The sequence below is a fragment of the Chroicocephalus ridibundus genome, chromosome 4, assembly GCF_963924245.1.
Source record: "Chroicocephalus ridibundus chromosome 4, bChrRid1.1, whole genome shotgun sequence".
Lineage (NCBI taxonomy): Eukaryota > Metazoa > Chordata > Aves > Charadriiformes > Laridae > Chroicocephalus > Chroicocephalus ridibundus.
Window position 1 is genome coordinate 87,035,917 of NC_086287.1, and position 14,844 is coordinate 87,050,760.

Below are 14,844 nucleotides of genomic sequence, written 5' to 3' on the forward strand. Positions count from 1 at the left end.
TTAACGTGTGCCAGAAAGCAGAAGCTGAAACCTCCAGTTAATTCCCTAGACCAAAGAGGGTTTTCAGAGGGTGACTTTACAGACCCTTCCCATCAAGCAATTAGACTGTTTCCTCCTTATCCTTTTCCCTTTTCTGGGATTGAGAGAGTGCCGAGAGATTGAAGGCCTGTCTTGCTTCCCTCACATTTTTCCCAAAATTTCATTGCAAAAGCACATTGTATTCTCTGATTTCTTTCATTCCGTCTCAGTCGGCAGCGAGGCCTAAACGATGTTTCTAAGCCACGGTTACTTCTGTAATGGGTATTCACCTCATTCTTGATGCATTGTCAAAGCACTGCGCTATTAGCTTACCATTCTTCCATGCTATTTGAGATATTGAGCTTTAGTTTGATAACAGCTCTTCTCCCTTTTAACAAGACAAGTTTCTCACAGTTTCAGATTTTCATGCAACAGATTTCACAGTTGCTTTGGCAATTACTGAAGTTTAAAAAAAATGACTTTTTACATTGTTTGCTTTAAAAAAACTAGTTGACTTTTACTGGTGTTATTCATGTTTTCAGCTATTTTCTTCCATGAGTGTGTAAGAACCTAAAAAAAAAAAAAAACCAACAAAACCAAACCACTCACCTCCCAAAAAAAACCCAACCCCCCAAGATTTTCATAGACGTGCAACACTAGGAACTCATTTTAAAGTGGAAAAAAACCAGCCTAAAACACAGCATAAGCTTAAGAGTAGACATTTCTACCTATCTTGTATATAGTGGTTTCTCATGAGAGTGTTTGGATATGAATCAGTCGATGAAAATGTATCAGGAATCTTTTTACAAAACACCAGCCTCGTTAGAGTAGCTGTAATGCAGTCCTTCTCCCCGAGCCATGTCCCATCTGTCTTTCTAAGTGATCCATGGCTGCATTTCAGGTTTTGCCAATCACTGTGGCATTAGCAAGCCCTGCTACATTAACTTGTTTGTCCATTTCAAGGAATATTTACACTGAGATGAAACCTGATGTGGACTTCTAATACATGAAAGAGTGGGTGGGCAAAGAAAGACAAAATGCTCTCAACTGCCCATCAAGGAAAATGTCTTTGAAATAAGATCTGACCCTGTGTTTTCTCTGAAAGCGAGAGGGAGACGCTGGGAGTCCTGTAGTGCAGATGTGCATAAATGAGCTGCCTTCGATTCTGGTTGTGGTCTGTTTTTGGGGTGATGGATTTCATAGTGGACTTACCTGTCCTGGTCCTCTGCTGGGCTGTGAAGGTTTTGCTGAGCTGTGTGCTGCTGCAGCGAGGTGATTGCTGACATGAGAATGTACTGCTGGAGCCTTGTACGCTTATTAGAAGTAATTTTTCTTTTTCTTGTGGCGGAAAGGAGAGTAAGTCTGTACGCAAGTTACATTATTTTGTTTGACTTTTATTATTTGATGTGCTAAGTGTTTATAGTTGACTGCATAAAAAGTACAGGCTAGCAAGGAGGCCAGGAGCTTCTTCAGATGCTAAGACAAACTGCAAGTAAAACGCTTTCCCGAGTGTGTGTAATCATTTCTCTGGGGCTTCTCTCAATATTTCAGGCAATGAAGGAATTCACAGAATCATTTATTTTTTTTAACCCATTCAATATGCACTAGTATTATATACTACAAATGTAAAACCTAATATGGCTTGTTTATGACACAAAAGTAAATAAGATCTTTCAGAATGCTTTCCCAAGCTCTTTAGTCACTGATTTGACCTTTTTTTTTCTTTTTTTTTTTTTTTCCTTCCACCAGGGATCTTTAATGACTGGAAAACTCAATGGATCATGTTTTTATAATCTAAACTATTTTTACCTTGACTGTGCTGTAAACACATGGAGGAGCTGTAAGTAAATGTTCTGTACTGCATGATGAATTGGATTGCTACAGTTTGGAGGAAAACAAAATAATAATTTCATTTCTGTGGTGATTTGCATAGCTTGTGGTACAATGCCAGAAAGACTAACGGAAATGCTTATGGATACATGGACTTCATTAATAATATTATGGATTACTGTCCTTCCTTCCATTTGTATGGCTCCAATGAATCAATCTCAAGTACTACCAAGTGGATCTAGTACAGGACTAAAAAGGCTAACTGAAGAACAAAGAGTTTTGAACCGTTCCAAGAGAGGCTGGGTTTGGAATCAGATGTTTGTATTAGAAGAATTTTCTGGACCTGAACCAATACTAGTTGGCCGGGTAAGGCAAGATTTGTTTTGTTTTGTTTTGTTTTGTTTTTTTCTCTGAGTATGTAAATGTATAGCATGTGAAGGTCTTCAGTCATTTGGACTCTTCTAAGAAATTCAAATTTGAGGTGATCTGTTATTCTGAAATTCTTCTCTAAAATCTATACATTTTTGCTTTACATGTATCTCATTTTAAGGGTGTGGTTTGTTGATTAGCTAACTTGCTATCTACAACAAAATTATGCATATTCAATTTGACAAAAATACACAAGCCATGTACACGTCCTTTCTTTGATATCGTTAGTCACCACTCTTCACCTCTGTCAGATGCAGATTTCACCAAAGCAGCTTTTTGTAATATGTTCCTATTTGTTCATTCAAAAAAGTTGTTACACCTGTAGGTTATTTTCTATCTCCAGCTTGATTACACAGAAGTTATTTGTGCTCTGAGAATTTTTAAAAACAAAAACAAGGAGTGAATCGTGGTATATACACCAAATTACAAGGTAATACTTTATAGGGAGCTCCTGATATGCACAAATACGACATAACGTCATTGCCACGGATTTTGTAATTTACTTTCAAAGTTAGGAAGATAACACAAGGAAAACGATCATGTTTTTCTATGTGTCCTAGCTTGCCTGGTGCCTTAAACCTTTGATTGTTGCCATGCAGTAGCTTATTCCGTAGCTCAGTGTATTACTCCCAGTCAGTGAATCAGCCTTGCACTTTCTCTAAAAAGAGATCAAGGGCCAGCTGCATTCATCAGGAATAAATTGTCTTTAGAATTATTCTTGGAAAAGAATTATCCACTCCTAAATGCGTGTTTGGCCTATAGTGAGCAGTTATAAATATCTTGATTGTTTATCACTAAAGTTCAGTTCCATTTGAATAACCAGGTACATTATCGTCGTAGTACCTGGCTACTGAAATTGAGTAAAAAAAACCCTGAAGAACAGAAATTATGGATATCAATTAATTTAATTATAATTTTGGAAATTCTCTGGGTAAATTAATAGCATATAGTATGGTATAGGGAATGACAATAGCTATATCTATTATTGAAGAGAACACACATCAAGTGCATTCCTAAATTTTTCCTAGTGTAGCTGCTTTCCAGTTGAAATGTAGGGTCAGAAGGTGTAATGAGCTTTATATTCAGTGACTTTTGTGCACTATGTTAATTTATGTTTATATCAGGTGTTATATATCTGTTCTCATTTGTTTTGCCGTGGTTAGTAACATATTTATTTCAACTAGAGAGTGATATGCTTATTTCAGATCTTAAAATATTTTATCCAACCCATTCTTTTTAGAATATTTTGATCAAGCTTTTAAAATTATTTTGAGCTTCTTTTGAATAGCTGTGGAGAATCCTGAGTTTGTACTTTGTAGTACTTTGATTTTCAGGGTGTATCCAAGTCTTAATATTTTCACAACATAAGGGTTTTTTTTTTTTGGTGGATATATCCTGAATTGTTCAAGTCATTAGCGAATAGAAGCGTGTGGGTTAAACTAAGCCAAATCAATAAAGACATTATCCTATCTTCTGCTAGCATTTTGATTAGAATTAGCTACTCTAAAATGCTGTGACAATCTATTTGTTGAGGCTGCTGCATAATTAAAACACTGCATGATACAGATGGAAACGAGCAAGAAGTGAAATTTGCTCCCATAGGGAGAAATCCTTGGGTTATTCATGAAAATGGCTTAAAATATTCTTGTAATTCTTGTCGGTATTTTTTCACTCTCTCCAGAAAAATCATCTGCATTTCTCACTGACTTTTCTTTCCTAAGGTTTACGAGTACTATGGGCACTTTCAAACTCTGCTGTTGTCAGTGGGAACAGAGGTACTCCACATCTTTCAGAGCTGCTCTTAATCCTTCCTGACTATAAAGCAGCAACTCCCTTAATTACAGTTCTTGGCAATCCTTCTTCCCAAAACTTAAAGGTGTATACAATGTCCCAAGGAAAATTCTCTTCTCGATGAAGTTGGGCTATGGTTTGTCCTCTGTCACGCTCGTTTTTCTTATCCATTGCAATTTAAAAATAACTTTCTTCTCAGAACTCACAGTAGATTTGCGCTCACCTAGTTCCTGCTCATCTCTTTTCTACTTATATTCTTCGTCAAACCTTTCAATTTTGCCCCCTGCCAAAGGATTTGCACACTTGAGGTATCTCGTGCATTCAGTGACTTTCTTTTATCAACTATTTTTCTGCCCTATGACTTACCTTGATTTTCTGTTTTTGTTTTTCTTCCCCCCCAGACTTTGAATAAAGGCCACTCCGTAAAATACAATATAGTGAATTAATGTAGAGAGGCTTAGTATTGTGGAGAGAATGATAGCAAACACATATGCCACCCATTTGCTGCATTTTTTAGACATAGATGTGCTTTTGTGCCTTTACAGAGGCGACGTTGCTTGTATGTGCTGCTTACATGTTCAAAGTACCAGTATCGTCTCCAAAAAAATTTCTTATTAGGCAGTTAATTGGTTCAAAAGGAATATTCTTGAAGCAAATATAATTACGTAGGTTGTGGGTGCAGTTTTTGTCTCCTTCTACACTTTTGTAGTGTACATGGTACTTCATAGTCGTATGTGATTCATACAAACATGTAATTAGGTTCTCTAGATAGTAAATGTAAAAGTAAGTTTTTGCTCAAACAAAAGTAATATATACACAAGCAGAATTTTGCGTATGTTCTCAAATATACCTTTAAAGACCACTGAAAATTCAGCTCTTAAGAACTGCTCAGGGTAATATTGATACTTAAAAAATGTTTTTCGTGTCAGTGGGTGGGAAGGCACTGAGGAGAAGCAGTTGATTCTAGTGGAATTGAAACGTATATCAGCAAAATAAAACTGAAAATTGAGATTAATTATAATAAATATAAAAAGAATACACTTTCTAAATCAAAGCCTGAATATAAAGTCTATGCATTCATTCTTTAAGTTAAAAAGATCCCATACCAAAGTTCCTGAAGTACAGAGGAAGTTTAGCAAGACAGGATTTACAAAGACAGGTAATATCTTTTATTAGGCTGCACAGTTTTCCAGGAGAAACAGCTTCTAGGCAAAAAGACCCTTCTTTAGAATTTGAAGTGTTGCAATACAACTGCATGCTCTTCAAAGGTACTTATTCATTGCTGTTCTGCATGAACACATATTAATGAATACACTCCCAATGTGTCTGGGGTGAGACTAATACGAGGATTTAATGTGGCTTGTTTTTTAAAGTGTGGTGGTTTTCTTCAATGACTGAAGTAAGGGACGGGAGAAAATCTTTTGCTTTCATTCTCGAACTTTTTACAATGACTTTGAACAACATGCACTTTTCATGTCAATTTTCGTCATTATATTCAGTAGGATCAAGCTCAAACTTAAAATAAGCAGCTCTACTTGAGCTCACAGATCTGTAAAAAAGTGTGTGAATACTTATCTCTTAGGGTGATTCCTGAATTTATGAGATTTCTCTATGAACTGCTACAAACATTCTAGTTTTTCTTTTTTGTATGAATATTGCATTTATTTTGACACACGCTATTATAACAAATTCCATATTGTTTTGACCTGTACGTGTAGAAATGTATATATGCCTTTTGAGAAACCTACAAAGTAACCTCTTTCATGTTCGTGTGACGCATTTCCAGTGAGCTTGGTTTTGTTCACAGCAGTACAATACAGAAGGATAGATGTACAAATACCCTTTCATATTATTATTTTTTTTGCTTCAGCTGTGGAAACAGGTAGGTACTTCACAAAGCTGCTGCCTCTACTTTAGAAGACCCCATACGCTGGCTATTGCTGTCAGCAGTTTGCAGGCCTCCCAGTGGCTGACAACCTCATTCAAGTGCAGAGTGGTACGTCTTGTGGCACGGCACGCTGTCCCTGCGGACTTGATTAGGGAGATAGAACTTTTACTTGATATCCACTGCTGCATTTCCTCAGTCTCCTCTGCATCCATTTACAGCACCGTGGCAGATGTGCTGTGAAATCTGCGGTGCAGCAAATGCCACTGTTCTTTCACAGGAGACAGGCGCTGAATTCTCAATGAAATAGATAATAGAGTTGAAAAGCGTTTGGAAACTAGGTTTTCGGTATATGATTGTAGCTCCTGTTTTATGGAGCTTCCGCTGTTTGTGATGTTTTAAATTGATAGGACCTGGTTTAATAGACGTTTTTAAGCAAAAACCTGGGATAGTTAATGTGTTAACAGTTGTCGTTTGTAAGTACAGTGCATGGAGAGAACCAAAGACGGAACGAAGGTGACAGAAGTTTCGTGGTGTTTTGTTGTTTTTTTGTTTTTTTTTTTTTTTTTTCTATTCCCTGACTTACCACTAGATGAATCAGCAGAGCTAGGTCCAGATGCAAAAAACCACAGATGGTCAGTCAGATGGGTGCTGTTTCTGTCTCTCAGGTAGATATTTTTAATCTGTGGCTGTGGAGTTTTTCTTCCTTTATTCTGATTTACATGGTATGTGTCTTTCACTCTGTTAAATGCAGGTATTTTTTTTTTATGCTTTGTAGGATGAGGGAGGGAGGTAGCTTTTGCTTTTTAGAGCAATGGAGATGTTTCCCTTGATGCATGGGGCTTAGGTTCAGGCCTTTTGAGAAGAAATAATTTTCCTGTAGGAGGAGCAGTAGAGAGGCATCATGTTTTCACAGTTAAGTGCTTCAGGCTGCTATACTGTAAAAAACGAACCTGGAAATGCAGAGAGCACTTATAAATAGCTTCAAGCTGTATGTTCTACATTATATATGCTTTATGCAATCTTTGATTTCATTGCCAACATACATTTTACCTCTTAACAAGGAAATGGTAAAATCGTACTTGTTTAAAATTATAAATAGTTCTGTTGAAGTACAAGTGATACATATATGCAAAGTAAACAAGGTTTTAATTAAACAAGTTCTTTCCATATGTTTTCCTTTTTATTCCTGCATTGAGTTTGTGATTATAATGGCTGCCTGAAATCACTCAAGTGATACAAACCAAGAGTGTATGTAACTGAGGCTCGCATTACTTTAGGGATGAATTACATGCTCTTTCCCTGAACGGAAGAAATCATTGTGAAATACAGGTGTAGATAGCCCTAGCACAGGTTTCATAGGGTGTAACATGGTCCTGCATTAATGCATTGTTAAAGTTTTCACAGTTGGAACCACAGAAATCAGAGCACCATGTTATATACATTCTCCTCTTTTTCTTCCACTATACACTTGTATGTTTTGCTATCTATGATTTAAATGCATGCCATAAAATATTCAATATCTGAAATGTTGCAAAGTCAACATTGCTTTCTGAGCCCTAGATTTTTGTTGTTGTTTTGCAACCGTAATTATACACTAATTTTCCTACTTATGTTTAATAAACTCCCAGAAGCTGAAATGTATCATTTATTTTGCTACTGTATTCGTTATGGAAAATGCTAATTCCCCCTGCCTTTTGTGTGCTTCTGAAGAAGAAGAGATGACTGCATACTTCATAGAATGCTCCAGTTTACATGGTCTAAATCAGCTTAGTAAGCAGGAGTATAAGTAGCTCTGAGAAAAACTCAATTAAATATTGCTGCAAAGACAATAAACATAGTATACACCGTTTTATAGAAGCCTGATAAAAGCAGTGGATTTTAAACAAATATTCCTGAGTCTGCACAAATTTCATTTGTTTCTTTTTAACTAAGTACAAGTTCTAAGAAATTTTTTCTTGCAACGTAGAAATTTAAAGAAGGACAGTTTGACTGAAGTGAGCCTACAGTGTCTACATTTTCCAATACAGTGTAAAAATGATTTTACTGATCTCTCTTAGAGTTAACAAACAAGATGTATCTTCAGACTCTAAAATGTCATTTCTGTATATTTCTGGGAGTATCACTGAGTAGGGTTGAACACTTTCCTGCTCCCTCATTTCCAGTCTAGGGGCATGATATAAACACAATTTAAGTAGAGTCACAACTTAAAACACGTGTATGTCAGCTAATACAACTGACTGGTAATAACTTCAAAGGGGCATTTCATCAGATGCCTCCTCTGTTTCTACTTCATACTATTAAAACAATAGAGTTTAAAAGTGCCACATGCCAGTATGGGCCACTAATGTGGAAAACACTTAAAGGAATGCATTATAATGTCAAGTTATTTATAAATCCTGCATAGTAAAGGGCCAGCCTGCAAAACGCCAGGCATCTTCTGAGCTGTCTATATTTTCTTTACTAAAGTGGGAACACCTCTGCAGTGGGATTTGCATCTTAAACTTTAACCTTCATAGACAATAAGTGTAGAATAACTTTAAAGACTTGGGTTGGGACTTTTGTTTGGGTTTTCTTTGGTGTTGTGTTGGGGTTTTTTTTATCGTAAAAAAGAATGGTATACATGATGGACATGATTACACTGTGTGTGCTTAGGCATTTGGATCCCCTGATGTTACTTTAATGTTATTTGCTTACATTTCCTTGTCACATTTTTCTAAAGCCACAAAGGTGTCTAATTTTCTGAAAAAAAGTACCTAATATTGTGATTTTTTTTGTTTGTGAAGAATTAGAATCTTGTGTTCTTTGGTTCAATATAATGATCTAAACACTTTATCTTTCTCTCAATGAATTGAAACGTTTTCCAAGTATGCATGCAAAATGCTGAAGTGACAGTTTGAAAAATTAAGTAGAGCCTTCCGCATGATATTCTGCAGATGCCCTATGATCGTTTAGTCTTTCCAACATTGTGTTAGTAAATGGTTTTCAATTTCTACCTGTAGGGCCCACCCCTGGTGCTGTCAGGATGCTTCAGTTCCAGTTGTCAATTTAACTACCAATTAGTGCCAATTGTGATGGTGTTTTTTTGCTAAAAGTTTGTCCTTTCTGAACTTGACAAACATATTTCCCATAGACCACTGAAAAGGTATCAGATAGTAGTGACTTCCCAAAAGTGACAGAACGTTGTTGCCTTTCAGCCAGTAAAGTGAAAGGGTGTCTTTATTGTTTTCAGGTCCTGATATGATGGTCCTTAATTTGCCACGGATTCATGTAATGGAAACCTTAAAAATAATGTTGCATTAACGTGAGAAATGCTTTAGGACTAATTCCTTTAGTGTCTGCAGGCTTCCAGTAAGAGCTCTGGAGCTTGAAGTGGGTGATACCTCGTGAACTGAATTACATCTGAGAAAGGCTGGCTTTGTAGCTGGTGGACAGCTCTGTATTTTTAGCATGTAATAAATACATATTCACAGTAATCACAAGAAAAACTAGTTTGCATGTGAAAATAATGGGAAAGAATTTGCATAAATTTTGTTTCTAGAAAGTTCTGTTTTAAAAGTTGGGTTTTTTCCTGTTCTAGTAAAGCAAAAAAAAAGGAAGGCATAACGTGTTGTGCAACAGACCAAGGACTTCACAGCTGAGGGTTTTTTCGTTTTTGGTGGGTTTTTTTGGACAAAGCCAGGGACGTTGATGCTGTGCGCTTTAATCTGGATATGAAGCAGTTATCTTCATTACAGAAATAATTTGCAGCATTAAGTATTTTAGGCACCGTTTATAGGTAACTATTATTTGAAAGCAATGTGTGGGGTATGTGGCATTGAAAATAAACGTAGATAATTTTCCTAAAGATACTTAATCAAATATTTATGTAGCCCCTTGGTGATCCCTGAGGAACACCTGTAGCAATGTAGAGTATAACTTTCCTTTTTCCTGAGGACTCTCTATTAGTGTAAAGATTCCGCTTCCATAATTTCTTTCAAAGCCTTTATTTTATAGCAGTCATGCCAGCAGCTAAGAAAAAGTAAGTGTGGTTCTCCCTGGAGACTATCAATGCTATTCCTGAATTAACCGGAGGAATCATTAGGAGCAACGTAAGAAGTCCCTTTTCTTGTTTCAGGGTGTGAGCTCAATCACTGTTTTGCACCCAGCCCCTGGTGAATAGAAGCAAGGCTGAGGGTTTGTGTTTCAACTTGCTGTGCTGCGCGGTGCTGTCAGATCACCTCAGTGAGAGGGAACGTGGTGAAATCAGACTGACTCAGAGAGGATCACTGGAGGCAAGGAGCCCAGCTGTAGGTAGAACCAGCTAAAGATATTTCTTAGTAGTTCAGAGTGCCCTAGTCATCTGCTGGTTTAAATCCAGAAACCGTATTATCTCATTTTCTTTTGCCTTGCTGAGAGAACTGCTTACATATAATAGAAGTATTGTTATCAAGCTACAAAAGGTGAATTTTAGTATATGCAGAACTTGTGGTGGGCATCCAAATGTGAAGTACACAGAGGACAGAATAATTGAACCGAACCATATCTCTTCTATCACATTATTTTCTAAGGTCATCAAACTATAAGCATCATTAAGAGCTGTGGTATGTTATACACCGAAACTAAGAAATCAGGATAGTAAAGTGAATGGGAAAAAAAATGTATTTTTTCAAATAATTTGGGATACTCTGCAACATGATTGATACAACATGATCCTGTATGTTAAAGCATGGTACAAAAGTCTCAGAATCTGATACTACTCAACTCAAATAGCTTAATGAAAATCTACTATATTTTTACAAAATGAGTTTTCTAAATACAACTACTGACATTGCCGTTCCCTTTTCACTCCTTTTTTTTTTTTTTTTTTACCTTAGGTTGTCTGTTTTGCAGGCAACCTGTTCTCTAATTATTGTGTAGTCTAAGGCACACTTCTCAATTCCTATTGTTGTTTTGTCATACAGACAAGAAAACACAATGTCCAGAGGCAAAATGTTTGTGTTTCTTCCTTCGTGCAAAATCATCTGAAACAAGACTTAATGCCAACACAATATTTCAATTTTTTTTTAGTTTATTTCTGATAATTAATGGGTCTTGATTGTTTTGTTGGATATCCCACATGCTTGTTAGAATATTTGATTAACTAAGAAAGAGGTGCTGATGTAAATGTAAAAGGACTTTTACTTTTTATTGAGCTTTCATGTGAATAAACAGAAGTTACTTAAATCATTTTAAGCATGTACCAGGATTTTACTTAGCATGAAAAGATTTACAGACCAAATTGAGATTTAAGCCATGTTTTTTTTTTTTTAAGGGAATCTTGGCATGGACTTGGTTCATGTGTGAATTTTTAAAACATTGTACCTACCCTCAGAGCATACATGGAGGGCATTTTTATAGACTGAACTACAGAAAATGAGGAATGCTACATCAAGTAACAGTAAATGTGAAAGCTGTTGATGCTGCCATTTTTGTTAAGAAGCCTTATCTAAATTTTTTATTGGTTTTGTTAAGTAGGAGGCAATTCCTGCCTCAGAGCTGTTACTGTCTAAATTGGATATGTGGACTGTGACTCAGGAAGGAAATGTAAACGCAGAAAGATGGTGTGTGCAGACAAGGAATTTTCAGTGTCCACAATTGTGTCTGAAGTCCATGGCATTGCTGGGGAAAAGCTTTCTGATTTTCAATTAATTTCCTTAGGCAGTGCTGTCTCCCGCTAGCCAGTACTGGTGTCGCAAGGTGGAGAGACAGAATGTTACTGGGACGTCTAAGAAACCAAGTGATTACTTCTCAAGTGTGAGGGATGTTCTGTAAGAGATGTGTCCTATGCAATTTATTAATAACTTAAATGTGATATAATAGCAAATATATGTACACTAAAAGATATTGAACATAAGGCTTATGGACACAGTGGAGTTACCATACCTCAAAAATAAAGAAAGACAATGACAAACAATGTAAGTTGTTAGGCGGAATTGGGCGTCTCGTTCTGTGTAGAAGGCAACTGCACTGATCATCCCATTAGGTAATCATTTTGTAATTGATCTAAATTCTGTCACTCCAGAAGACCACCTGCTAATTACTGCAAATTTCTGATAAGCAAAGGAATGCTAGGAATTGAGAATTATATTTGCATAAATAAGTATTTGGATTTTTAAGGGAACTTTTTGTGAGTAAATGTTTCTCTCTAAATTAAATGCACTCTACACAAACACTGTAATAGACAACTCTCTGTGGGACAAAGCCTGATGGATAGTAAAGCAAAATTTTGCTCTACTAGTCAGGCTGGAGGCCCGCTCTGAGACAACAGGTTCACTGCAGTGCTTTGAATGTGCTGTGAAATGTAGGTGTTTCATACTTGTAAAGTGAAAAAAACCCATAGTATGACTAAGTCCTTATTTATTCCAACTGATATCTCCTATGCAGAATCAGGGATAGATGTATAAATTCTGCAAAAATATAGAAAGACCAGAAAACATGAGGGAGACTTTCCCCACTCTAAAACACACAAACGTGGCTCCGTTTTGTCTTAAGGCTCAATTTCCAAGGGCAGTTTCTTTGTGAGAGGAAGAGGAAGACAGGTTGTCAGCCTGGAAGAACACAACTACTCATCTAATAGTCTGCTTTGTATTTAGCTCTGAGAACCTTGGTAGCGCAGGAGGATCTGGGTGGTGTAGGAAAGGAACCGACCTCGGGAGTCTCTCTTCTTGGTGACCTTCCTGCTGTAATAACCATGATACGGTCTTCAGGCACTCATGTGTTTCATTGTCCCCATGAGACACTATCAAAAGAAATCTCTCCAAGATCATTTGTTTGAGAATTCTCAGGGAGACCAATAATCCAGTAATAGTTAATCCTTAATTTATTCTTTTCTCAGCCACTTAATTTATAAGTCGCTTGTCCTTATTATGGCCTGTGATTTGTTCTGTTACAGAGCCTGAGTTTCTGCTTTGTGAATCTGTGTGCTTTGCAGTACTGCTTTTAGTTGATAATAATTTTGAGGGGTCCAGCCTTCTAGATACTTTGAATTGCGTCAGATCCAATAGGTCAAGTTCATTCCAAGTTGGGTTAGTAAAGTCACTAGGCATTAAGTCTGTAAAGCCTTATATACAGTTTATGCAGTATCTGGTGGAGGTGGAGAGATGAGAGAAAAAGCAGTGACTACACTGAGATGAAGACTGGTGTGTGTGCATTGGGCGTATGCACAGGTTGGACTGTGTATCTAAGAGAATATTCAAAGGATTCCCATTAAGAGGAGGGGACCACAACAATCCATCCGTAAGGCATGTGTTTCATTAGTGAAGCTGTTGGTCTTTCTGGAATTAAGTAAGCGTAGGAGCGTAAGAAAGCCACAGCGCTCACACAGCTTCCTCTCCATGTAGATTGACCCTTGCAAAGTTCACGTCCCCTGTCATTCTTTTAGAAATACCGTTAACCTTTTCTGTAGTGACTGTACCTTCACACTTGATGCAGCAGTATTGTGAGCTGAAATTGAATAAAAAAAATAAATGCACTAAAGGTAATTTTGCATGGCATTCCAAGTTCTGCTCTGCAGCGGGAAAAGAGCTGCAGCTGCTTAAAATCCCTTTTTTACAGTCTTCCCTATTGATCAGACCTGTATTGAAGTACTGTATGTGGAAGCTGAAATATTCTTTCCTAGGGCCTCTCAGACATAATTGAGTTATCATGTATTTCATTGGGGAATCGAAAAGTGATAATAAGACATGCTTTAATTTCTAAAAGTCAAGAGTCTTTCGCCATTCTGTGCCTTACCAACCCAACGTTAGCCTGGATTCTTTCAGAAGTGCAGCTTGCTCATTAGGTATGTGTGAAATGAAATAATTTAAAAGAGGAAGCATTTATCCTATGTATTTCTAAATCTTTGTATGTGAGCTTGTTTCGAGAGGCATAGAGTGGTTTGGGTGTTAAATAAAAGCTGATATGGTTTCACATATAGGAATTAATGATGGGGCATGTAAGTAGGAAAGGTATTCTTGTATGTAATGTATCACAGCAAAACTGTGGAAAGGTTTGTCCTTGGTACTGTTCTGGCCTTTTATTACAAAGAGCAGGAAGAACAGTCAATAACCACTTATTAATGTTTTTCTCTGTCCTTTATTGTAGCTTTAGGTACATTAGGCCTTCAGTAATTATCTCATTCATAATCCTCTATCACAAGTAATATTTTCTGCATCTTGTGAAGCATAATTGGGAAATATTTTCTTTGGATGTACACTATTTCTATTCCCTCTTTAATATAACTTTACCCAAGAGTATCTCGCCTAGGAAAAATGAGCAAGCGTAATTTTATACAGGTAATCAAATCTCTCAAATGTTGGCACATTTTCCTTTATCTCCATGGGACCAAAAGCTAACCTTCAAATAAACCTAGGCATTAAAAGAGAGAATTTCAGGACACAATTAGAACTCAAATAAGCTTGTACAAGGCAACTTGAGCAGAAGTGCTATTTTGAGGTATTAGTACTGTGTTTCTCCTACAGGGTAGTCCATTTGATTAATACAAAACTGCAGGGGAATATATATATATATTAGTCTAAGTGTATGCGTGTGTGTCTCGGTGTGTGTATATATAGGTATTCTAACATATTATTTAAACACTGGCTTATAGCAGTTTACTGCCTTTCTAAATAATTCTATTTTTTCCCCACTTAGGACTCAAAACCACATCTTGATACAGGTTTTATCTTATTATGTTGAGCAAAATAAATGTGTAGGGGGGAGGAGAAAGACAGAGATCAGCATGCCTTTAGAATCATCTTGGTTGCAATACACCGTAGAACAGTTAATTTATTCCAAACCTTCTGACGTAAATCATGTTGAAGTGGGAGACAACGAAAGCCATACAGAATCACAGATACAAAGCTAAGGACTGGTTTCAGGCAGAGCAAACA

General features: G+C 36.8%; 1 protein-coding gene across 3 annotated transcripts in view; it reads left to right on the top strand.

Annotated features, from left to right (window-relative positions):
- The window catches only part of CDH8 (cadherin 8), a 148,986-nt gene that overhangs the window by 14,184 nt on the left and 119,958 nt on the right, over positions 1-14,844 (top strand). For all 3 annotated transcript variants that reach the window (XM_063334650.1, XM_063334648.1, XM_063334649.1), the window contains exons 2-3: positions 1,768-1,858; positions 1,952-2,214. In XM_063334650.1, the coding sequence (XP_063190720.1) occupies positions 1,777-1,858; positions 1,952-2,214 (345 nt within the window). In that variant the 5' untranslated portion in view covers positions 1,768-1,776. The remainder of the gene's footprint in view (positions 1-1,767; positions 1,859-1,951; positions 2,215-14,844) is intronic.